Source organism: Daucus carota, chromosome 2 (genome assembly GCF_001625215.2).
Source record: "Daucus carota subsp. sativus chromosome 2, DH1 v3.0, whole genome shotgun sequence".
Taxonomy (NCBI): domain Eukaryota; kingdom Viridiplantae; phylum Streptophyta; class Magnoliopsida; order Apiales; family Apiaceae; genus Daucus; species Daucus carota.
The window spans coordinates 37,117,917-37,143,434 of NC_030382.2; the positions used below are offsets into that span (position 1 = coordinate 37,117,917).

General features: G+C 34.6%; 2 protein-coding genes across 3 annotated transcripts; one reads left to right on the forward strand and one right to left on the reverse strand.

The window, feature by feature from the left end:
- Window positions 1-358: 358 nt before the first annotated feature.
- LOC108206316 (uncharacterized) lies at window positions 359-6,603 on the reverse strand. The gene is made up of 7 exons (XM_017376574.2): window positions 6,372-6,603; window positions 3,685-3,812; window positions 3,351-3,387; window positions 1,571-1,644; window positions 1,385-1,478; window positions 1,152-1,234; window positions 359-676 (listed from the first exon to the last, which is right to left on the reverse strand). The coding sequence occupies exons 2-7, from the start codon at window positions 3,754-3,756 to the stop codon at window positions 509-511; spliced, it is 528 nt and encodes a 175-aa protein (XP_017232063.1). The 5' UTR covers window positions 3,757-3,812; window positions 6,372-6,603; the 3' UTR covers window positions 359-508.
- A 3,851-nt stretch (window positions 6,604-10,454) lies between these two features.
- Window positions 10,455-24,965, forward strand: LOC108208799 (vacuolar fusion protein MON1 homolog). Of its 2 annotated transcripts, XM_017379332.2 has the most exons (15): window positions 10,504-11,156; window positions 12,037-12,116; window positions 12,227-12,298; window positions 12,394-12,433; window positions 12,960-13,061; window positions 14,650-14,771; window positions 15,626-15,758; window positions 15,847-15,938; window positions 16,761-16,842; window positions 17,030-17,094; window positions 17,297-17,590; window positions 17,670-17,761; window positions 20,342-20,406; window positions 23,403-23,511; window positions 24,825-24,965. In XM_017379332.2, exons 1-14 carry the CDS (start codon window positions 10,632-10,634, stop codon window positions 23,496-23,498), a joined length of 1,860 nt encoding a protein of 619 aa, XP_017234821.1. In that variant the 5' UTR covers window positions 10,504-10,631; the 3' UTR covers window positions 23,499-23,511; window positions 24,825-24,965. The 2 variants fall into 2 exon arrangements, with proteins under 2 accessions (XP_017234819.1, XP_017234821.1); XM_017379330.2 differs by lacking the exon at window positions 24,825-24,965 and having other exon boundaries at window positions 10,455-11,156; window positions 23,403-23,758.
- Window positions 24,966-25,518: the final 553 nt, after the last annotated feature.

A 25,518-nucleotide genomic window follows, 5' to 3' on the forward strand; every position in this document is an offset into this window, starting at 1 on the left:
GAAGTTTATTTTCTGCATTTGCTGCCAAACTATGACAATGACATTGCATTCGACTTGTTCCAGTAGATTAAAATATACTATATAATATATCGTGTGTTTTTTCTATTCAACCTACAAACTTTGGGGGTAGTTTGGGGTGTGGAAGTTGTATCCAAAAACACACTCCAGACTCCACTTGCCACTGTGGGTACTAAGGAGTGAGTGCGCCAGAAGACGCTAGCAAGAGCAAGACAGATATCACCGACCCGCAACTGAGAGAATCTTCATGATTGTGTCATTTGTCAAGTTTTTCAAACACAAGAGAATATATACTTAAACATTAAAGGTTCACTTTGAAAAAAATGAAGCTGCCACAAAATGAGAAAATAATACTTGTGATGGAAACTGGAGTTTGAGTTTCAGCTTTATGGCCTCTATTCTCAGCCAATGAAATTTTACTTACAAGTTTCAACTTAAAAGACAGACATACTTGCAAGCTTCAAACTAGTTCACACTTGTGTCTCCGTGCCTATCGGACATGCTTGTCCAAAAATGCCTGAGCTAGATTTCTGAAGCTCACACTAATTGAACTGGCTGCAGCATACCTTCTAACGACATCCACCACTTCTGGTTTCAGAACATTTTCCTGGTTTGATTCATCACAGATATAGTAGAGCGCCGCGATAGCATAATTAACCTACAAATGTAACTCCAAACAGTTAACCATTTAAGCATGCCAAACTTGTACAGCACAACCATATATAGAATTTCTTTGCTATATATAAGCAAAATGCTGAATTTCCACATTATTAATTCTGGAAGCAGATGAAAGATTCAGATGTTAAGTGTCATTGCATATTAAATAACTTGAGAGAGGTACTTGATTAACAACTTGCAGAAGACCTGTGACTTTCTATTTTCTAGGAGGTTCAAGGGCAATGTATATTAAATAATAGATTGCCAGTGGTATTTTGGTGTTCCATCAAGTACTTTAGCGGAGTAGCAGTTTCTACTCATGTCATAATTTGCATTTTGTTTAAATCTTGCTGACAGAAAATTCCTATGATATAACATATACTGAGCCACATTTACATTCTAAAAATTGAACCACAACTAAGATAATGACGCACAAAGTTTATACATATATGAAAACGAAATTTAAACCCCCTTACAGTATTTCTGACAGGACTTGATAAACACTTGATGATAAGCGGAATTCCATTGCATTGAGCGACTACTGCCGCATTTGAAGGATCTGTAACAAACCTCTAGTAAGGTAGGGTATATGTAAAAAAAAGAGATAGCATCCAGTCCACTATTAAGATCAGATTCTTGGACATAGGTAATTAAAAAAGTGTGTAGAGTGAGTACATGGAATAAGTAATGGGCCAAATTGGTAACTTACCAACACAAGAATTGCAAATGCCGCCAACACCAAACTCTACAAGCTTCTCATTGGGCTCTGTTATGCAGTCTAGGAAAAGTTCCAAAACATTAAGCTGCTTAAAATCACAAGTACCTTATTATGAAGCAGAAAATAAAGACAGATATGTTTGTCAAAGTAAATTACTGCATACATGGGAGTTCTGACCTGGCGTAAATAGGTGTAATTGTAAGGATCATATGCAAAGTTCGCTAAATTGGCAGCAATTCTTTCTTTTGTCTCTGCAACCACAGGTGTAGACCAGGACATTTGTAAAGGACCAGTTATAATCATATTGACCAAAATGGGAATACTCTGCACTCACAAGTTTAACTAATGTGCTTTTACTTTTAAATCAAATGCTACAGAATGCAAGGCAACAAGGAGAACCATCTATGTATGATCTCCAAGTAGCTCCAGCTCAAATGGTGCCATATACACCTGAGACTGGTCTTGCGTTTACTGTTTATCACATCGGAGATGTTTTTTTGTCCTTTGAACTGTCCTTCAGCCATACTCGTGCAACTCAAATATCGTAACTATAAACTCTATATTTTATACATCATTAGCATAAAGGACTTATATGGTATGATCCGTGGTTGTCAGGACCTAGGAGTAAGATCATGGCCTGAATACTCATGAATACAAGATATAACTTGGTGCATATTTATAATCGGGAGAAAATAAATGTCGTGAGGCTTTGGTTAAGCCGACTGCTATTAGAACCTAATACTCTTATTGAATAGATACAGAAAAATTATATAAAATATAATATGATCAGAATAATAGAAACAAATATTTATAAGATTTAAAAAGTGTCCGTGCATTGCACGGGGCACGAGCTAGTCATGTAGTGACTAGTGAGTGTAGTGTGTTTGCATTGGTGTGCATGTGTTAGATGTACATTTATATAGAGAGTGATGGAGTACTGACAAGAAGTGAGAAATGGAAGATGTTGAGGCCTTGAGGGTCATTTCTGATGACCAGCCAATAAAGTTTGGTTGTAATAAGATTGTACCAAGCAACTGAAATGACATTATACACTCTTGGCAGTCTTAGTATGGTTCTTATGAGAAGCTTTGCATTGAGGTGCTTATTACAAAAATTAATCTGTAAATCCACACCCTAACAACGTCTAACACCACTTTGCCATTGAGATATCAAAAATCACCAAAACAGAATATACACGGCTAAGCTTTAAAAATTGAGAATATATACGGTTAAAGAAAATGGTTAACCAGAGCAAAATAAAGGAGGGTACATTTTAAGACCGCCAACCAGTATAATTTGGTAGTGATAAGAATATTAGACGCTACTTAAGAACCAGAAATGCCTATCAAATTCTCAGTTTCAAGATCGTTGCAGCAGGGATGAGATAAAGGACATAAGCAATTCCTAGTGGATTTCTATATCCTTTTTATAGGGCTTTTTTTTATGAGAGTTCCCCAAAAGAAATAAATTCGTCACTAGTGTGCTTCATCTTGTTAAGGTTCTCCTCTTTTTTTGGTTCTGCTTAGATGGCATATATTTTCAGGATTGCTGTCATCAAATAACAAAGGGTAAAGAGCCAGTTACATGAAGAATTAAGTACTTTGCTACTTTGAATTGGAGATCTTCAGTGTAACCCAAGATTAATTTTTTTTATATATATATCAAGTTTGTGATATATAAAAGATACCATAACTAACTACCTTAATTTAAAAATATATTAATAGATGTAAAAAATATGAGAAGAAAGAAACTCCTGAAATGGCTATTCAAATTCATTATTATAAACCAATTTTCGAAGTGGATATATCCTTAAAACATTGAAAAATACATTTCATCTTACAAAACATATACTGCCAATTGATATCTGATGCAAACCTTAAAATTTATATCTAGTTTGAAAAATTTTCACTGGAGCAGTATGACAAACAATACACAGTCATGAATTAACATAAAATACCTTCACTTGAAGCATTCTGAAACTGAGTCACCAAATCCTTGTACAAAAAAGGAACAGATGATGTCATTGAAGCATGCCAGTGATTACCATGGTCCAAGTATGATAATCAATAACAAAAACGACATTGATTTAGTAGTATTATAAAGTAAGTATAATTTTGTTTCCGCAAATCACTTTACAAACTGTCGTCCTACATCTCTGTATGACAAACGCAGTTCACACATAGAAAATCGTTTCTTAGTGATAAAAAACGAGAAACTTGAAGCGCAACCACATTTGTAATAATAAGACAGTAAACACAGATGTTACTAAGCCAAAAAGTTATGAAACATACTTGAAGATACTGCACTCTTGGAGTTCCATATTTTCCGGTACGCTCTTCTTGTCTCCTATTATTAGTAAACATCCACTCTCGCTTTAAGCTCAAAACCTGAAAACCTAATTGACTCTAATATGTTCCACCTGGAAAAAAAAAAACATAACAAATTGCGGAGTCATCATGTGAAATTTTCGGTACACTTCACAAGAGATCATTTGACTAGAGCTACTTCGACATTTGAACAGGGCTATATCATACATATATGCAATTATTGTGTAGTACAAAACGCTCCACAAAATCAAGCAAAGATGTATCAGTAATATATATTTTATAAATTACAAATTACATGGATAATAGCCATTCATTAATTAGAAGTTTGCAGTATGTAATTGTATTACGTGAAACCCTAAAAGAATCACTCACTTGACGGAAGAAAAAAACAGTGACGCCCCGAAATAAGTAAATAATGTACTTTATTAGGAATAAAAGTCTTTCAGCTCAATTCTATTGTTGTGTTTCTGTTTATTCCCTATCTCTAATGATGTGTTTCCGATAACTGAGAAAGCTGTCACTTCCTTCTAGCCCAGATCAATTGCATGAGGTCCCTAAATCAACAAACACTAAAGTAAGGCTTCTATGCCCACATAGGGTCTTAGGTAAGCCAAGTTAATTTTTTAAGTTGCATAAGAAATCCCACTATACAAATCTAAAACTTTCGAATTCGTACTTCAATTATATAAGGAATAAGTACCTCAGGATTCCTAAGGAACACTACATCTATGTTTAACATGGAGAGTGAAAATTTTGTAATGTCCTTAGATTTCTTGACAAGGCTGCAATAATTGAGGACAAGCAGAGCCCAACAATCAAACAAGAAACCCCATGGAAACACACAACAGGGACTACAGTTGAGGAACCAAAACTCATTCTCAATCTGGCTAACTTGTCTACCATTCGGTATGTATGTAGCACAGACGTCAAAATTCTTTATCAGAAAAAGCACCACAGTGGACAGCAAGATCACTCAGAGTTCTGTTATCCCTGTAGCCTCAGTCTACAGCCTAACAAACAAACAAGAAATCCCATGGAAACGCACAACAGTGACTACAGTTGAAGAACCGAAACTCATCCTCAAGACAATTCCAATCTGGCTAACTTCTCTACTATTCGGTATGTGTGTAGCACAGAAGTGAACATTCTTGAACAGACAAAGCACTATAATTAGAGGTGGCAATATGGTTGCAAAACCATTAAACTAGTCCAAACCAAAGATCAATATGAAATCACATTTAGAAAAATGGATTTGGTTTGGTTTCTAGTCTCACATTTCTCATAGAATATGGATCTAACCACATTTGTGTCTCTTTTTGAAAGATTTCTTATAAACTCACAATTCCCATTTTAACAATTTACACACACTATTGTTCTTCAGCCATCTAACAACTCGGACAACAAAACAAAAAAACTACACAGCCAAATAGATTCAAAGAGCTACGCAAACAACGACTCAGTTTACACTTTACACACTCGTAGCATAACTCAGGAACTACTCAAATCAAACACACAACGGAGAAGAGGGATTTTGCCACTAAACAGCAGCTTGATTCAGTACACAAATTAAAACAAAACAAACATACAAACTGATCGACGCAACTCAGAGCCAAACCCATTCAACTCGGTGAACAGAACTCGAAGAAACACACAGAACAGTAACTCGAAAATGACGACTTGACTAACTAACTCGCATAGAAGAAATACACACAGCAAGAAAAACAAATAAAAGGAACTGGGTTTGCTGATTTTTAAAACGAAAAGAAGGGTGTATGGTTTTAAACAAAAGAAACAGGGGATGGGCTTTATTGATTTGGGTTTTAAAAACTCGAAGGCATAAACATATTATTAATCTACTGGGCTACTAAACAGATTATATTAACGCCAAGGTTATATATATTTTTTAATAATTTCTCAGCAAGTTAATATGTCTACAAACATAAATATATGATACTATTCATATATTGTCACTTCAATTTTTGTTCATTATATGATACTTGTTTTTATTTATTAAACTAGTTTATCCATAATTCAAACTAAAACCATAACCACATTTATTCATATATGGTTTAAAAATGGTTTTGGTTCATCTATCCAAACTAAATCCATTTTACGAGAACCAAAACCATTTTGCCACCTCTAACTATAATGGACCGTAACATCACTCAGAGTTTTGTTATCCCACCAGCCTCATCATACAGCCTATCCGCCATTGGAATGATTTTTTCAGTCATAATCTATGACAAACTCCTTGTCCCAGTATAAAGACAAGCGACAGGAAACGAAAGAGGCATTAGTATACATGTGACTATGTGAGGAGAACATCTGTTGCGCCCCAAAATATAATTTCCTCAAAAAAATTGAAACGATGAATTAATCAGTACTTAATTGACACTGCAAGCATTGCGAACAAAGCAGGGGGAATTTGCGATAATTACTATGTTTATGCACATATTAAATTGCGATAAGCAAGGGAAATTGATAGCGCCAGATTTTAGTATCTTAAATTCTAAGAAGCATTACATCATCGAACACTTTGCAGACATCAACTTATATACATGTAGAATAAAAAGTTGCTTTTGATTGTGTACCAACTCAGAGACGGGAGAGAGAGGGATGGGAGTGGGGGAGAGGGATAAGCGGTGACTCACCCTTGAATTTAGCGAGCAGAGCAGAGCTATTCAAAGCCTAACCAGAGCAAATCACAGCCCTAACCAGAGCAATCCAATTCAGCGGAGCGGAGTGGAGTGTGCGCGGTGGAGTGGATTTTATTCAAATTGAGAGTAGGGGGTTGAATCGAATAGAAGGAGCAGATTGAATGGAATGGAGTGGCAGGGGTAGTTGATGGTTGTTTTACGTGAGGAGGGGTTAACAGGGGTGAGGAAATTTTTAATTTCACATTTTCTTGATTAATTACATTGGACCTGTTTGGTTGAGGGAAGGAGAACCTACCTCTTGACCCGTTTGTGTAAAAAAGTAGAAGCTGAGAATGCTGATTTCTCTCTCAAGCTTCTACTTCTTTTCCAAACACTTTATTAACTTACTTCTTTCTCACTTCTACTCCACTTCTTTACTATAAACAATAAGTCACTTCTTTTAAATTAACCCAAACAGCTCCATTATACTCATCGGGTCCTTATAATAAGGACATGAGGAAGAACTCGTATACGCCGATCGTATAAATCGCGAGTCCAGAAATGTTATTGATCAATTAATTTCTGTTTTGTAACTTGTTGAATTGATTAAATATTTGATTGTTTCATTAATCATCTGATTAATTCTTTATTAATTTGAATAATTTTCAATTAATAATTTGTTCCGTTACCTCATCAATTGAGTCTGATTCTCAATTTTCACAACACTGTCGGAAGACGGTCAAAATTATGAGAAAGATATGAACATCACAAATTTATAAATAATATTAATATAATAAAACTGAAAAAGATAATATTAAATTAAGGGGAAAAGAATCGTTCACAAGTTAAGTGAACTCATGAAAAATTTACATCGATACTGTACTATTAAAGTCGAAAAATTAAAAGTTTGGTCGGTCGGTCGGTACTTGAGCCGAGTTATGGACCTACTTATACAATCAATTATCCTTTTTAATTAAGGTTATTATATTTTTTAACTAAAAAAAACTCAATTTTCAAAAAATAACATTGAACAACATACCAACTACCATTTTTAACTAATACACATTATTTTTTCAAATTTCCAACTGAAATAATGAATTTTCTAAAAATAACACAGGCAACAGATATGTAAAATCGATAATATTATTATATATACGGTTATAAATACACAACAGGTGATATGTTTCAACTTAGTATATTAATCTTATTTTTAGTTATTTCATATTATCACTTTAAAAATAATATCATAGATATATACTATCTATTTATGCACACTATACTATATATTGTTAGTATTAATATTATTCTATTAAAACTGAAATATTAATAAATTTTTACTCGGTCGAGTTTTATCAGCCGGTCGGTATTATTTTTTGAGTCTCCTTAATCTTAATGTGTTTTAATAAACTTTTGTTTATTATCAATTAAGCAAACGCATTTGATATTTCGGTCAGTATGATCGGTTCGTATTCCAGTTAAATTTAAAATATATATGATAAAATTACAAATGCTATAAATCGCCTGTGCATGGCATGGGATATAGGCTAGTTCTCTTGTAAACTTCTAAATTGATAAAAAGATAAAACTTTAGTTTCACAATTGTAGTACTCTTTAAATTAATTTAAAAATTATAATGATTTATCATTCCATCCATGCTAATATAATCAGGTGTTGGCCTCAACCGACATAAAATTATACTTTAGTATCCCGAATATTACTTTCTAAATAAATTGTTATTAATATCATTCAGTAATGACGAATCGGCGCCTTGTCTTTGAGGGTAAAAAACTACATAAGGTAGCGTTCTGAACAAAAGTAAAAATATTAAAACGCTATATCATGTAGCGTTTTCACATCATAAGCAATTTTGTCTATCCTTTTAAAACCAACCGCTATATAATGCAGTGATTCCCGTTATTGTTGTATAAATATTAAACTGGTTCCTAGATTCCCCACGATACTGAAATCCATTATTAGTGGTTCAGGGCTTTTAGACTCTAATCATCCCTAAACCAATTATTCAAAAATTTAAATATGAACCTTAAAATATCAACAACGATTAACTTATGTTCAAATTATTTACTTTATTAAATTGGTTCTTAGGCTTCAGGGCCTCACGGCCATAAAACATACAATTAATTAGGGTTTAGACTTGAGGGTTTAGGACATTTATTTAAATCATTCCAAAATCCAAATGTGAAACCGAAATTATTAATAAAACGTAACTTTGTGTAGCGTATGCGTCTACATGAAACTAGAAAACACTACTTCGTATAACCTTTTTTTAGACAAATATGACTTATAGCCTTACAAGTGACTTCTGGTTCTAATAAAATTTTAGGGTGAGCCGGGGTCGAACCTAGGTTCTGGAAAGACAGAAAAGAAGTTCTGAACCACTTGAGTTATCCAACCGTGTTCTAGCCTTTTTATTTTTTAGAAGACGAAAAACGTTATAGCATGTTGCTGTTTGTTTAAAATATACCTACATATACAATAATAAATAATATCGAGAGCTCTTTTAAAAAAAATATCAAGAGCTATTTTAACGAAAAATGATATTCTGGATATTAAACGTGATATTTGTATTGAAGAGGGCATTTTTTTCAGAAAAAAGGCCCTCAATAACCGGATTAACCAAACTAATGCCCAAAACAACCATTTTTAAAAAGTTGGCCCTGAATAACAAGTAAAGACGTATTTGAAGTAGCGTCTTGAACTTGTACTAAAACGCTACTTCGTGTAACGTTTTACAGTTTTTTAAAAGATGTAAACGCTACAAGAAGTAACGTTTTACTTTTTATTAGGCCCAAGCCCAAGATGTCCCGAGAATATATATGACAGTGCTTCTTTATGTGATTGGCCAGCTCCTTCAAAATTAATTGGTTGTTTATTATTATATGTGATTTACTAATTTTGTTTCATTTTGCTTTTTTAAAAATAATTTTGATAACCCCCAATAAAATAATAATTAGAACGTAAATTAACAGTCATTAATATTTTAGGGTTCATATTTGGATTTTAAAACAATTAATTTATATTTGAAATTAAATTGACCGATAATTAGGGTTTAGGATTGAGAATTTAGGGCCACTAGTTTTAAAAAATAAATTTACAACCGTTAATGTTTAGGTTTTAGGTTTGGGTTGTAGAATGATTAATTCGTACTGTATATTAAATTGGCCGATGGTTAGGGTTTAGGATGGAGGGAGTAGGGCCGGTAGGCCCTACTCCCTCGAGCCTAAACCCTAATTAATGCGAGGCTGAAGGGCCGAAGGCCCTGAAGCCGAGACGCCGGCGGAATAAATAAATTTACAACCGTTAACATTTAGGGTTTAGGTTTGGGTTGCAGAATGATTAATTTGTACTGTATATAAAATTGGCCGACGGTTAGGGTTTAGGATTGAGGGTGTAGGGCCGGTAGGCCCTACTCCCTCGAGCCTAAACCCTAATTAAGCGAGGCTGAAGGGCCGAAGGCCCTGAAGCCGAGACGCCGGCGGAATAAATAAATTTACAATCGTTAACATTTAGAGTTTAGGTTTGTGTTATAGAATAATTAGTTCATACTTTAAATTAAATTGACTGACGGTTAGGGTTTAGGACAAAAAGAAATTTTGGCATTTTAAACTTATAGGCCAGACACTAGTGCGGCTACCATTTGATTTTAAAACTAACATGAACGCAAGTTTAACTAGCGTGTTTAGTTAAATGAATAATAAAAAAAAAAAAGCTAGAAGTCTAGCGTCTTGGTTGTATGTCCCCTCTGAACAAAAACCACGGAAACTAAACGCTTTTGAAAGTAGCGTTTCTATTTTATTAATAAAAAACAAAACTTAAGACGCTACACGATGTAGCGTTTTGGTTAAAAAAAACCAAGACGCTACACCATGTGCGTCACTAATGGTTAGTGAGGGCCATTTATTGGGTATTTTGATATTTGGGGCATTATCACCCCAAATTTGGTTATTTAGGGCCAACCCCCCATTTTTCAATACAATCGGCTACGATCATACTGAACTTCGCTACAAACATCATTATTCCGTCCAGGTCCAGCGAAGTCATCAAATATTATAGAATTTTTCCCAGTTTAACAAAAACAGTTGGACCCGGACCCATCAAATATAGCTGAACAATTACGATGAGACCGACCCGGTCATTTATTTGACCCGAATATATTAATTCCACACACTCCAATTCTTGTTCCCTTCTCTCAACTACCCTTCTTCTCTGCTTCCACTTCTTCGATTTCTCCCCATACACACAACTCTCTTCACTCCAATGTCATCCGACGATGCTCACTCCTCCTCATCAGAGCACGACTCCACCGATCAAAACCCTAACCCTAGCACCTCAATCGACCAATCTCTCGACGCAATTGAAGGTCAATTAACCTCAATCTCACTCAACCACCGCAATTCCCCTCTCCCGGAGCCCCCGATTCCACCTCCTCATCACGGAATCGGTGATACATTGCCTTCCGATGCGCATTCGCAAGTGGAAGAAGTAGGAGCAGTTGAGAAGTCTGGTTCCGATGTGGAAGTCGAGAATTCGGTGTCGCGAGGGGAAGGAGTGTTGTGGAGGAATAGCTCGGATGTGGAAGGGGAAGTGGAAGGGCAGGGGAGTCCGAGTAGTAGTGGATATGCGGGCGGGAAAGGGACGAGTAGTAGTAGTGGTGTGAGTGGTTCCGGTATCGAGGAGATTAGTGGTGATGAGGTTGATCAAGGTGAGGGAGGTATAAGGAGTGGCTCTTTTGGGGGTAGTGTGGATTCGGAGTGGGTTCCAGGGAAACGACATGTTAATGAAGTGAGTTTGATTCACTATCTGATGTTTTTGTTTTAATTTTTCAGTTAATTTACGTAGTGATATGTTTTAGAACTTTTTATGTAGAAATGCAGTGTTAGTTTTAAGCGGAAGTTTAATGAACATTGTGCTGGGTTTTTGATGTGCCTATTTGTATAGTACTGTGCTTTATAGAAGTAGCTTAGGACTTAAGGTTTAAGCATGATTAGAACTAGGAACTTAAGCATGGAGTTTTGTAATTACAATTCCATTACTTCAATAATTGTATTACTCCGTATTTATTAAAAATTAGAATCTTTCTACATTTCTTCACTAGGTTGTGTCCACAGGAGAATGGAAATTACAGAATGAGGAGGGAATGGAATGAAATATTATGAACAAAATTTATTGAGAAAGAAAGAATGTAAAAAAACTAGTGACAATGATGAGAGATGAGAAATTTTTTACGGTGAAGATTGTATGAAAAATAAGGAAGAAGGAGAATGGAGCATTCCTCCCAAAGTTGGTGGGATAAATTTATAGTTTAAATTGTTTGGAAAGGTATGAGGGAAGTAGTGAAAATATAAACATTTTCCCTGAATAAGAGTACCGATCTCATTCCTTTCTCCCCATTTATATTCCATTTGTGATGGCAACCTAAGAGTAGGGGTTTTTCTCACGGCCACTGTGCATTTAGACCTAGCTTTTTGATAAGATGTTATAAGCCGCAACTCTATTAAGATACTGGCATATTGAAATGAATTTGTTGTGTTTAGAACTTGGAATGTTTTTCCTTTTTTTTTCTTCCCTACTTCCCTTGATCTCTTATCAATAAGGTTGGCAAATTATCTAATATGGTGTATATGATGCAGCTTTTAGTCACTGATTCATTACTGAAATGCAGGATGATGCTTCTGTATCATGGAGGAAAAGGAAAAAGCATTTCTTTGTATTAAGCCATTCTGGAAAACCAATATACTCGAGGTCTATAATCTTCTTCTGGGAGATTCTGCACCAACATATGTAGTTTTTGTGTTTCTATATTTTTTTCATGATTAATGAACTTGATAAGTATCTTTTTTAATTACTTGAAGATATGGAGATGAACACAGACTAGCAGGATTTTCAGCAACTTTGCAAGCCATCATTTCCTTTGTGGAGAATGGGTACTTCCAATAGTTCCTGCTAATATTTAAAATTATATTTTGAGTTTTAGGTAGATAAAATGCATTTTCAGTTTCCTATGCTGTTCTCTTTTCAGGGGTGATCGTGTGAAGTTGGTTAGGGCAGGAAAACACCAGGTCAGTTAATATCATGCATATACTTTAATGAACTTGAAAAAGCTACATATATATGTTATTTTCAGTAAATGAACTATGTAAATTTTTTTAAACAGAAAGTATTCCTCATCATTTACTTTTCCTTTTTCCTGAAAATGGGCAGTGCAACACTATTGATTTAAAATTTTGTGACAACTGATTTGTGTCGATTTTCTATAAATAAATTTATGAGGTACTGAAGCCATCAATTAAATTCCAGAAGCTCCCAGTTGATGTTCTTATTGTTCTTTCATCGCATGCTTAATTTAAGGAACAGTGGCCATTTTCTATTTTTAACGTGGATTATTAGGAAGCAGTAATGGTTATTGTGAACTTAAAATGCCTTGTGTTTATATGTAATTGATAATCTGTAAAAGGTGATTCGTTTTGTCTTTGGAATACAGTGCCTGCAAATTGGGATTGGGGATAAAGTATATGGCTGGATATGTGTATTGTTTTTTAAATTGACCGATAAAAGCTCATGTGTTAAAATATCCTCGCATTTCAGGTGGTTTTTCTTGTTAAAGGACCAATATATCTAGTTTGCATAAGCTGTACAGAAGAACCTCATGAATCTCTCAATGAACAACTGGAACTTCTTTATGGCCAGGTACTCCCTCATTCCCACATGTTTCCTTACATTTTCTAAAATTAGTGTTTACATTTTTTGAAGTAGTAAAGTTAAATATATATAGTAATAAGGTATTGCAGCCACTACAACCCTCTCACCCTTTTCCCAATAATAAGTGGACCCATTACTGACCTATGATTCTTCTTTTATTCTCCGTTCTTAACCTAAATTTAAAGTAATGAGTGAAGAACATTTTCCCCTCGATGGCTCCTCATAAGCATATGGGCTTTTTTGTAATTTAAAAATTATGTACAAGAAAATGAAAACATAGCTTGTGAAGCCATGAGCTCCAAATAAAAATTGTTAAGGGTTATCTAAGCTCCATTTAACTGAGAGACAACTTTAAGTGAGTTGAATTTTACAGTAATGCCAAATGCATGTCGCAGCCCACTCGGAGACATGGCTAAGTACGTGTCTAACTCGTCAGTTTGCGTGTCAATATGCAAAATGGCGCTGGACTTGGGGCACCAACACGTCCGCCACAAGCCCAACGAGGCAGCCCACCCCAAAACCCTACCCAATCTGCTTTTATCCTAAATTCTTTAACCCTAAATTCAAAGCCTTCGAATACACACACACACACACACACATATATATATAGGGAGATGCTCAAATACAAACCACTATTAGCCTAAAAACCTAAAAACTAGTTTGCAGATGATCAAATATCTCCTCCTACTTTTTAAAACTTACAATATGCACCCCCTAGTTTTGTCATCAATTTTCCAAAACTTACACTTTCTACCCAAATGCCACGTCAGTAATATGACCCCACCCAGACGCCACTGCCACGTCAGCACCCGGGTCCACCCAAGCTGCCACGTCAGCACTGGGGCCCACCCAGGCTGTAACGTCACTGCAACGTCAGCATGACGTCACTTCCACGCCAGCAAGTACTAACGTGACACCTGCCACGTCAGCCATGATAAATTCTGAAACAATGATTTAAATTTTAAACCCATTTTGTACTTCAATACTTTTAAAATCTGACATGCTAAACATTATGTTTAACAATACAATTTACAACCAAAATAAATATTATGGACAAAACTTTAATACTTGTTAGTTGTTACTAATGAAGTTGAGTGGCTAAAAAACTTAAAATATACAAATTCTATATATGCATGTAAAAAGAGTATATACATATTAATGTATAATTTGTGCCACATACCGCATCCAGGGCTCTATGTTGGCGAATCCACGTACTCGTGTTGCTATATTCGAGTCCTTGCTGTCTTCTTTTGTAACCTTTGAGTTCCCTCCTGGATGTGTTATGACATATATGACAATGCTCATGCCTCTATGTTTCTAAATTTTCAAAAACCCAAATATAATAAAATTTTACATGAGCAAATAGAATAAATTAAAAATGAATTGTTTTGTATTCAAAAGAATTAAATCTTTAGTATAGCAGTGTATTATTCTGGAATTGGAATAGATTTGTTATGTTGCGTAAGTTTAATAGCAAAATGCTTTCATTATACTAGAAAGTGGACATGTTTTTAGTTACACATGTATGCAGGAGATGGATGGTAGTTTCTTACTGCCTTGACTTTTATCAATACAGATGATACTTATTCTGACAAAGTCTATAAATAGATGCTTCGAGAAGAATCCTAAATTTGATATGACGCCTTTGCTTGGGGGAACAGATGCTGTATTCTCTTCTCTCATCCACTCATATAGTTGGTATGTTTCTTTTCTCTACTGCTGTGGTCCTTATTTTGATATTTGAATGTGAAAAAAACATCAAATAAATTTTATATCATTTTTATTAGCATCGATTCCTATTAGTTAATATCCAAACAAAATTATTTTGTAGTACAAATCTTGTGCCATATCACCACATCAAGACTTGGTTTTCTGGTACCTTGTAATCCCAATTTCTTTTTACCCCAATTGTTGTGTACATGCTCTATAAACTTCTAAAAGCTAGCTAGTTACAAATTTAATTAAGGGTCTGCTAGATGTAATCATAATTGTTCAAAAGTTTATCTTCAAGTTAAATGATTTACATGATTCTGCCCTAATTTTCGGTTTTCAGTGACCAGTTAGTGAATATATAATTATAATTAATACCTTTTCGAAGGGACAATGTATTTGAACAATCATTGGCTATTTCTGAACGAGCCAACAGCGTATAAGAGTTAAGAACCTAAAGCTATTTTTAGATAAACTTGCTAAAAAAGTCCTTTCTAAATTAGCCAAGATTGTTGCAGGTCACCACCTAATATGTTGACATCAGAAGTACAAATTTATTTGAATTAGTGATATATTAAAAAACTTAAAGTCTTTTGTTGTTCTATCTATGATATGTAGTCTCTTAGGCCTTTGCACTACATAGGCTATTTTAATCTCTGTTAATTTTAAATTTAAGTCTCATAGGGTCTGACACCCATTAATCATAGACAATTAGTACGTATAGGATTCAAATATTGGTGAAATCAGCTAGTGTACTCATTACAAATTATGTTCTATTATTGCCAGTTTTTTGGGATTAAATAACTTTTGTATTTAAGAAGATCAGCTAATACTTGATTTAGGAACCCCGCCACTTTCCTCCATGCCTACTCTTGTCTTCCCCTTGCTTATCCAACAAGGCAAGCTGCTGGTGCCATATTGCAGGATGTTGCTGAGTCAGGCGTCCTCTTCGCAATATTAATGTGTAAACACAAGGTTTCCCCCCCTTCTATATACTCCCTGTTAATCGTTTTAATGCTATTCTGAGGGTTAGAGCATCTTCCGAATTCATTTTCAAATGCAGGTCATCAGTCTGGTTGGGGCACAAAAAGCATCTCTTCATCCTGATGATATGCTCTTGCTTGCCAACTTTGTGATGTCATCTGAATCATTTAGGCAAGTAAAATATAGTGCAGTGCTCATTTTTCAAATTCCTTCAATGTATGTTGAATTTTTTCAAAAGCACAACCTCTAAGTTATATGATAATTGATAAAGAAGTATAGCCAGTTTTAATATTTGATTAACTGTATTAGCAAGGTAAATGATCAAATTTTGATTTTATGGCCCATTTATTTTAACTACCAAAACACATCTGTGAGTAGTAATTGCTGGTTCTGCGTGCTTAATATTTGCATGATCCCCGTGCTTTTATAGTTTTTCCTATGGGATACACAGTTATTGATGAAATACAAATTAAGTCCACTTTATCTCCCAGTTGCGTACAATATGAATTTGGTACGTCTTTTATTAGATAGTATCTGTATTCAATGGTATCTAAACCGTGAAGATTAGTGCATAAAATATATGTAATGATCTGAACCAGTATATATGGTGTCCAAAATTATAGCTTCAGCCTAATAATTGCTATTTGTTAAATCCAACCAATTTATCTTCCGCTCAGATGGTTGGATTTTTTTGCTTGCTCTTTCATACTTATCCTTTTCTGTTTTCTGTCATTTTTATCCGGGTCAATATCGAATCTGCTGCGTATATCATTGCATAATTTTCCCTGGAAGGTCCTCTAAATCTTAAAATTTACTATCTCTACCGCGGAACAGGTACAGCCCCACATATTTGTTAGTCTGACGTGTGTCTTGGTGATGTTAAGATTTTTTTTTCCATATTGATTTCTGTCTTAATTTTATTATTTTATAATCCCTTCTAAAATCTATGACTCATAGGATAGTCCATCTTACATAAATTTTGTTTTATTGCAGGACATCAGAATCTTTCTCCCCAATCTGTCTTCCGAGATACAATCCAATGGCATTTTTATATGCATATGTATATTATCTTGATGTGAGTATGCTGGATTTGAGGATCATCTTCTCAGGCATAATGAGCGTTTATTTAATTATAGCTATAATAATAATAATAATAATAATAATAGTAATAATAATAATAATTATTATTATTGTTGTGCGGAGAAAGTGTCTTATTTTTACAAATTAATACAAGTACTAAGTTTTTTAGTTTTCTGTACCAGGCTGATACATATTTAATGCTGCTCACTGCTAATCCAGATGCATTTTATCGTCTAAAAGATTGGAGGTATATTTAATTGATTTTGTCAATCTACTGTATGAATTGCTGAATCATATAATGGTCACTGCATCCTCTTTCAAGTATTTTAAATTTTCCATGTGAAACGTGAATGTCATGTTCACGACTGGTTTTGTTTTGTGATTAATTATTTGTATGAAGGCGAGGCTTCGTTTAATTATAACTGTCCAGTGTTGACTTCTTTTTATAGGATCCGAATCGAGATGGTCCTTCTGAAGTCAAATGTTCTTAATGAAGCTCAGAGGTCGATGTTGGATGGTGGCATGCATGTTGAGGATTTGCCTGTTGATCCATCCCCTCGTTCTGGATCTTTGTCATCTCATTTAGGTCAGCCTAGACCTCCACCAGACTCTGCAGACAGGTGTAAGGCACTGTTAGGTGGTCCTTGCGGACTCTGGCACTTCATTTACCGCAGTATATATTTGGATCAATATGTATCTTCTGAGTTCTCATCACCAATTAATACTCCTAAACAACAGAAAAGGTAGCATGATAGTGACTTGCACTATGCCCAATGTTCTCTAGAAGCTTCTGTTAATCGTGTCACTTGTCTTTTTTGTCAGATTATATAGAGCATATCAGAAGCTGTATACGTCAATGCATGATAGAGAACTTGGTCCGCACAAAACCCAGTTTAGAAGGGACAATAACTATGGTAAAGAACTCATATTCCAAGATAAACTTAAGTTTACTTGTACTTCTTATACATGAACTGCTAGTTTTTCGACAGCATGATACAATTTTATTATGACAAAATTGTTGATTACTTCGGAGTTGATGTAAACTTGTCCTTTGTCTGAATCTTTTACAGTCTCATGGCATAATGTCATTTTCTCAATGGCTCAGTCACTGCCATTATGAAGCTATGAAACTTGATGTTGTAGGCTTCAACTTACACGTTTAATTGTAGCCAATCAAAGTCTTGAGGATATATAAATTCTTAGAAAACGTTTCTTGACTGGGCTTCTTCTTTCTCTGCACCCAGGCCACTCATTAGACTCTCATTGGACACCTGATGACCTGCTTGATAAACTAATTATCTTTTCCCTATCTAAGATTTCTTAGATCTCACCACCTGGCACTATATTAAGCAGAGGCACCACTCTCGCAAGATATCATTAGGCACGCGGCAGTATCTCCTGTTTTAGGAAATAATTAACTCTGGAGTTTAGTTGATCATTAATAAATTATTATTGAGAATTTTGGAGAATATTGAGCTTGATGAAGTAATGCGATAACAAGTACTATAGGAAAACCTTACTATTAGCACGCCTTAAGTACACATTATTTAGTCATCTTACTAAGATTCCAATGTATGTATCATCGTGCACGGATTGTGAGTCGATATGGTACGTGGCACGATAATTTACATAAATTGGGTACGACAAGGCGTAAATTATGTTTGTGGGTTGATGCAAGGATGTGTTTTCGATTTTATGATTCATTTATTTATATACTAGTAGTAAGAAAGACAATTATTTTTAGATAAACAATTATATATGATATAGTTAATTATCTATTTTAATTTCGAGCTGTTACTAATATAAGGTCGTGCTCAAGAGAGAACCAATCCTTAAAATAGAACCTTAGAACCATTAACGTTCTGCTGCAAAACCCTAAATTTTAAATAGATTTATAGGATCTAAATCTAAATACATGTTTTTTGCATCGTTGTGTGTGTTCAAAAATAATTTTAAAATATAATACATAAACACGACATTTTTTGTATGTGGAGTTATGCTACTAGGAATAAGGTTAAGGGTTCTTAGGCCAAGGGTTCTAAGAGGAACATATATTTTATGGTCCCTAGCCTAAGAACCCTTAGAACCTTAGCCTTATTCCTAGTATTAATTAGGGTGCAGTAGAATTGCACATGCAAAAAATGTCGTGTTTATGTATTATATCTCGAAATTAATTTGAACGCATGCAACGATGTAAAAGACATGTATTTAGATTTAGATCGTGAAAAACTATTTGAAATTTTGGGTTCTGCAGAAGAACCTTTGTGGTTCTAAGATTCTATTTTAAGGATTGGTTCTCTCTTGAGCGCGGCCCTAATACATTCCAATCAATATATTAAAAAATATATAAACTACAACAATAATTGTTGCTTATTTTGAATCATTAGAAAATGCTTTAACAAAAGTTAATAAGATAGATTTTTGGAGTTGAAAGTTAAAAATGATCGAACTTATATCAAGTATTACTGATTTAAATTAAAGTAATAGTAAACGACAGGGATCTGAAAACAACAAAAATAGTATTATTGTATAATTATAATACAGCTGTAGTTGGTCAGTCTTTTCCCCAAGGTTCGTTATCTTCTTGATAATAGCTTAAATCGCAGTTTTTTCAAACTTTTGCTTCCAAAGCTTTTTTGCAACAAAACATATGTGAATAACTGGCATCATTGATTATCCATGTAGAACACAAGCGATACAGCCTATATATCATCCATTTTCCTTCTATTTTCTCTTAATATAAAAAGTAACTGGTATGGATGTGAACATAACATAAATATAAGCAGATGTGTACATTTGCAGATAATTTAGGACTTAATTCGATCATTTATTAACAAAAAAAATACAATCAGATTTTACAGTTAATATTATATAAAATGTGTTACTACTTACTACTATAAAACCAGCACTCTACAACATAAAGTTACATGAGAATCATAATATGATGACTTCCCGTCATGATATCCCATCCGTACGCTTTTATCATAAAAAGTTAATTAAATACTATTCCAATCCCCGCTTATAGAAACGTGGCTATTGTGACCTTTAGAAAGTGTCTTCCTATCCATTTAGAATCCTACTTGGCGGAATGTAAAAGTACTTATTGTATATTCTGATGGTTTTATATTATTTCTTACATGATTTTTACTTTATTTTACCTCCTTAGTAGAGGTCAAAATCTTTGGCTAACGTAATGCTATTTTAGAATCAATTTCATTTGTTGTCTAGAGAGTTCTAGTACTATAACTTCATATAGCATAGTATACTGTTGATACAAACCATAGGGTTGTGACTTGAAGAATCTTTATTAATTTAGGGCCATATACAACCTTGCTTGGACTTGAAGTGGTGAATGTGTATTTGGATACCTACACCCAGATTGTGCTTTAATGGACTAAATTTAATTGCTTTTCTATATGAATTCTTATACGTTTCTTTGCTTCCACTTTAATAATTTTAATTAAAAATTAATATATTATTTCTGTATGTGGCAGTTTTACTCTGTTGGGTTACTCAGGATTTTGAACTTTATGCAGCATTTGATCCTCTAGCAGACAAGGTATGTTTCTTGCTTTATACACAGTAATTATAGTTCTTACAAGTGAACCCCGGGTGTGGTTTGTGTGGATCACCCTACTAGACCCAAATACCTGAGTGCTTGCACTGGTAGGTGGCTTCCGAGAAATGTTTGGCTTTTTCAGGATTTGAACCCTCAAATTCAAACTCTTCTAAAACTTTTACCATTCTTTTCAGAATTATCAGGCCACTCCTTGGGTGTTGGAAATATATAATACGTAATGCATATATGTAGTTTTGGGTTTTGGTTTGGCTACCCATCAAGCAAGCCGACCGAGAGATATATAATGGTAACTGGGTTAAATAAAGCCCTGGAGGGATATTACGGGGTTAAATAGAAGTCGGCAGCTATCTAGTCGAATGCAAGCCAGGCACAAATGAAAACGATAGATATAGCTAGGTTGAAAAATGACTTTAATTTATATAAGTTATCCGACCCCCACAGAGTTTTATAGTGATTAGTGGCTATATGTTATATATACATTTTGGATTTCATTTCAGATTTTTGATAGGATTTGAGGTAATCTTTCAATTTCGTATAAACCAAAAACCAGTACTTGTTTTGGATTTGGTCTCACATTGAAGTTTGTGGCTAGTTTTTATTAAATTTAAACTCCTACGAGAAATGACCCTTTGGCATCAAAATCAGAACCAACTTGCAACACCCTGAGAATTGGAATGGAGGTTACACATACCGAACAATATTAACTATAAGAGACATAAGCATCGAAGACCTATCGAATAATACTATTAATAAACAAAACAAATATCCTATTATGAAAATGATAAAAATCTGCAAATCATAATCTTTTGGGGCATGTGTTGGACTTTGTGCATCACCAAAAATTTGTTGCATTTGGGCCAATGAGTTTGGATTCTTCTTTTGTCAAATCCGGATACACCATAAATTTCGATTTATGCTGTAACACCACACTACTGGAAAATCACACATACGAAAACAGGACAGATAATACAAAACATTAACAATAAAGACTTGTCATTTTCTAATGAATTATGAAAAGCTCCAACATCCATGATATTACGCCAAAAAATTTAATAGAATCAAGAACTTGAATCCTCTCAAATACTTTAGATGACCTAATATTGAAATGAATGTGCGTTTGTGTTTTTTTTTATTTGGGGGGGGGGGGGGGGGGGGGGGGGGGGTTGGGGGTTTTCAGAACAGACATCATCCACCAACCTGTCCATAGATGCCTGTTAATTGAAAATGATATGGTTGCAAATGGAGGGCAAAGGGCATAAGATTCTCATTGCTGTAGTTTTTAGCTGTTTGTTGGAGTATGACGACCTCAGTTCGCAGGTTTTTTTATCATTATATTAGACAATTACTAAGGTTAAGAAGTTGAAGATCAGTCAATTTTACTTGGACATAAATCAGTAAAAGGCAGAATCAGATGATGATCATGAACTAATATTTGGAAAAGGACATACAAATGGTCCAATGGGAGCAATAATTTCCAGGAACCCAATTTGAGTTAACTAGAGAATGCATAATTACAAGCAGAGGTGGTGTAACGGTTATGAACCTGGTATGGCCTCCTCTTTATGTATATAATATATACATAGAATTATATATATACAGGCTGCCACGAGATTTTATAATTAGAATAACTAATTAATTTTTTTATAGATAAATCCTTGACCACATAACTAGGTGATATTCGAGAGATCACTCGATTCTCCACATACATGTAACTGAGTGATATTGGAGAGATAACCCACTCTTTAGTCTTTACACACTCTAATATCTTATTCATGCCTACCTCAACCTCAACCTGCAAAACTTTTTTCAATTTATACTTGTACCGAGATATTTTGTCCCAACAATTCCTCCCTTTCGGTTTTGTAACTGACACATTGCACAATTAACTCCACCATATCTTCCAGAAATTCAGCATCTTCTTCATTTCAAATCCTTTAGATATCTTGTATGACTAGTGCATTGTAAATAGAAAGGATGATATAACTCTGGAGAGAGAGAGAGAGAGAGAGAGAGAGAGAGAGAGAGAGAGACAGAGTGAGGGAGTGATGATTTGAAAATGAAAAACAGAATACATACATACATATGTAATTGGGCTTTGTGTTTATGCGGGGATGGGGTCAATGTTGGGGAAGAGGGAGAGGGTTTCTAGTTTCAATCTTTATTTTGGCTTCCATTTAAGCAAAAGCCTATATTTGTAGAGTTACAAGTTTATGTGTAAACACTGTCCTATAGTGGTGGTTGCCATATCAATATTTCAATTTCAAGGTCCAATAGTGGCACAGTCCACAGTGCCCTAATACCTTGGTTTCTGGTTAAAATTTGAGCATCTTCATTTCAATATTTATCTCTTTCCAAATGGAAAAACCATTTCACCTGCTGAATTAATTTTCTTTACTTGTACATAAATTAGTGTCGGAGTTTATCAATCAAAATATTAACATTTATCATGCCAACTACCAATCATTGCATATTATCATTGAATATCAAATGAATTGTCAATCGGAATATCAATCATTTTACATCAGAAGATCCTATCTTTTACCCGATGACTGAATTTTAGGTTGAACATCTCACTTTCATGTGATACTCAATTTTTCTGGTTCACATTCTTTACTCACAAAACTTCCCAGCAAGTTTCATCTTTTGCAATGATGCAATCGAAGTGTTTGGGAGGAATATCTCTGGTTTAAAATTGGAACAGAACAAGATAGAAAGAAGAAACATCCCTGGCTTAGCACGTGGAACGGTTTTTATAGTTCTTTTATTACTTGAAGGACTGCACTTATAAAATTTCAAATTCTACAATGAAAAAGAACGTACATGTTTTTAATAATCTGTTTTATTCCCATTTATTGTTTCTGATAAAAACTGATATGTTTTTTGAACGATTAGCTTGGGAAACCAGAGCTTAATTTTTTCTGTAGCTTTTGACTTCTAACTGGGTGTTGCTAAACCCTATTGAATTTGGATTGTAGGCACTAGCTATAAAGACATGCAACCGGGTCTGCCAGTGGGTCAAAGATGTGGAGAATGAAGTTTTTTTGTTGGGAGCAAGCCCCTTTTCATGGTGACGTTCCCAGAAAAGTATGTGTTTTTGTATTCTAGTTTTGATTTTTGAATAAGATTTTAACACGGCAATTTTATGCCAATCGTAGTATATCAATCTTTTAGTTCATTAAATGTTTGTACCATCAGATGTATTTCACATTTACTTGTATTTAGGTCTGTAATCCATCTCTAGGTATATTTATGAGTCCTCATTGAGGCCAACCTACAATTTTGCAATAGAAGACCTGAATTGTTTATGTACAATCAGGATTAGCTTGCATAATATCCTGTGATGATTCGTACTAAATAATCTGTCCTAGGATAGTCTCAATTATAACAAGGAATGTAATAGCAGTAGCAGCGTGGCTACTTGATTTCGAACTGGCCAATTTGTGAATTGTGCTTCTTTCAATTTTAAGATATATGACGTTCCATCTCCAGTACTTCATGATGGATATAGATTGCATACTTTACACTTATATTAAACATGTAATATATTGATTTTTAAATATATATTCACTTTTTATTATGGGCAACAAAAAGTTGAGCGTTGTCTATTGTGGAATTGGGTACTATCTGGCAGCTTTATGTTCACCAACTCTGTACACTAATATTTCTGGTCACTTTAGGCTGCAGAAGTGGAAAACCTAATGTTCCAACTTTCATGTAATATAAAATAATCATGCATGATGGTGCAGTGGTTTTCTGTTTACTTTGACCAACATCAGATTCTTGTGGCTTCTGGCTTCCGGCTTCCGGCTTCCGGCTTCCGGCAGTTCATTTAGTTGGATGATATAATATGTAGGTCAAGAATATAAAAATATGAAGAGGGAGGAGATTAACATTTGTGAGAATTTTTTCTGAAGGAATTTAGATGTAGGAGAGGAATTGAGATTTGAGAGTATAAGTCTGCTTAAATAAGATCTGTCAAGAACACAAGGGGAAATGTGCGCCTTCCACAGAACTTATATTGACATAAACCAAATTGTATATACTTTGTAGGATTGTGTTCTGGGGAGCCGGAGCCGGAAGAGATTAGGGTTATGTTTTATTCCAGATTTTACATCAATTTTAAGAGTAGATTATGACTTGTATTTAAACTTAAGTTTTCTAAAGGAACAGACAGTTGATAAACAGTTCAACGGAAAATATAATTTGAAATTCTCCGATGTGTGGGAGAGAAGAGCAGGTGGACATTTGGTGTACTATAGATGTATATTTTGGTTGAAACATTGTCTGCCAAGTGCAATATTGTGAAGGCTCTATTTTTGTAACAAATGCATTTACGTTGTAGATAAGGCCAAACGAGTACCGCTTCGTTTATATTTATATATGCAAACACTCTGCAGGTTGTTCAGTTTCAGTTTCACCCTTTCGGCATGTTGGTTTCTGAAGAAAATGCTCAAAGTTGAATTCAATGCGGCGTGCCTGATTGTTTGTAGCCAATGCATTGAGCATCAACCTGACATCTACGCATAAATATCCTGATATCTCTATGCGTAAAGTCAACAAAAGGGCGATGGATGTACATTCCACATCAATGTACTGAAGATTTGAAAAATACTATACATGTAAATAGCAAGTCTTTCGTTTATAACACTGGCCTCTTTTTTACGTCTGGCTCATGCTTATCTAGCTTTGGTCGTCGTACTACATTTATCATGTTCATCTTCTCCTGCCAGGCTAATAATTGGCCTCTTCCAATCATTTACTTATGGTTGTACCCTTAGCTCGTCTATGATGGCTGTACCCTGCTTGTGTGTACTCGAACCTACACCATAACATTTCAGTTTCACGTCGAATAGCATGGAAACTTTAATTCAGTTTATAAAGACAAGTATGCTTATCAAATGCACCAAGAAATCATGATTTTTCGAGAATAATTAAGAAGTTGTATCTGGATCAATGTATTTTAGATTTGGAAGGCATGATTTGACTGACTCCCTTTTTGAAAAAGACTATGACCGGATTGACATTTTATTAGTGAGAGATCAATCGCCTTTGCATGGACAGTCAAATATGCACCGTTGAGCTTTGTTTAGA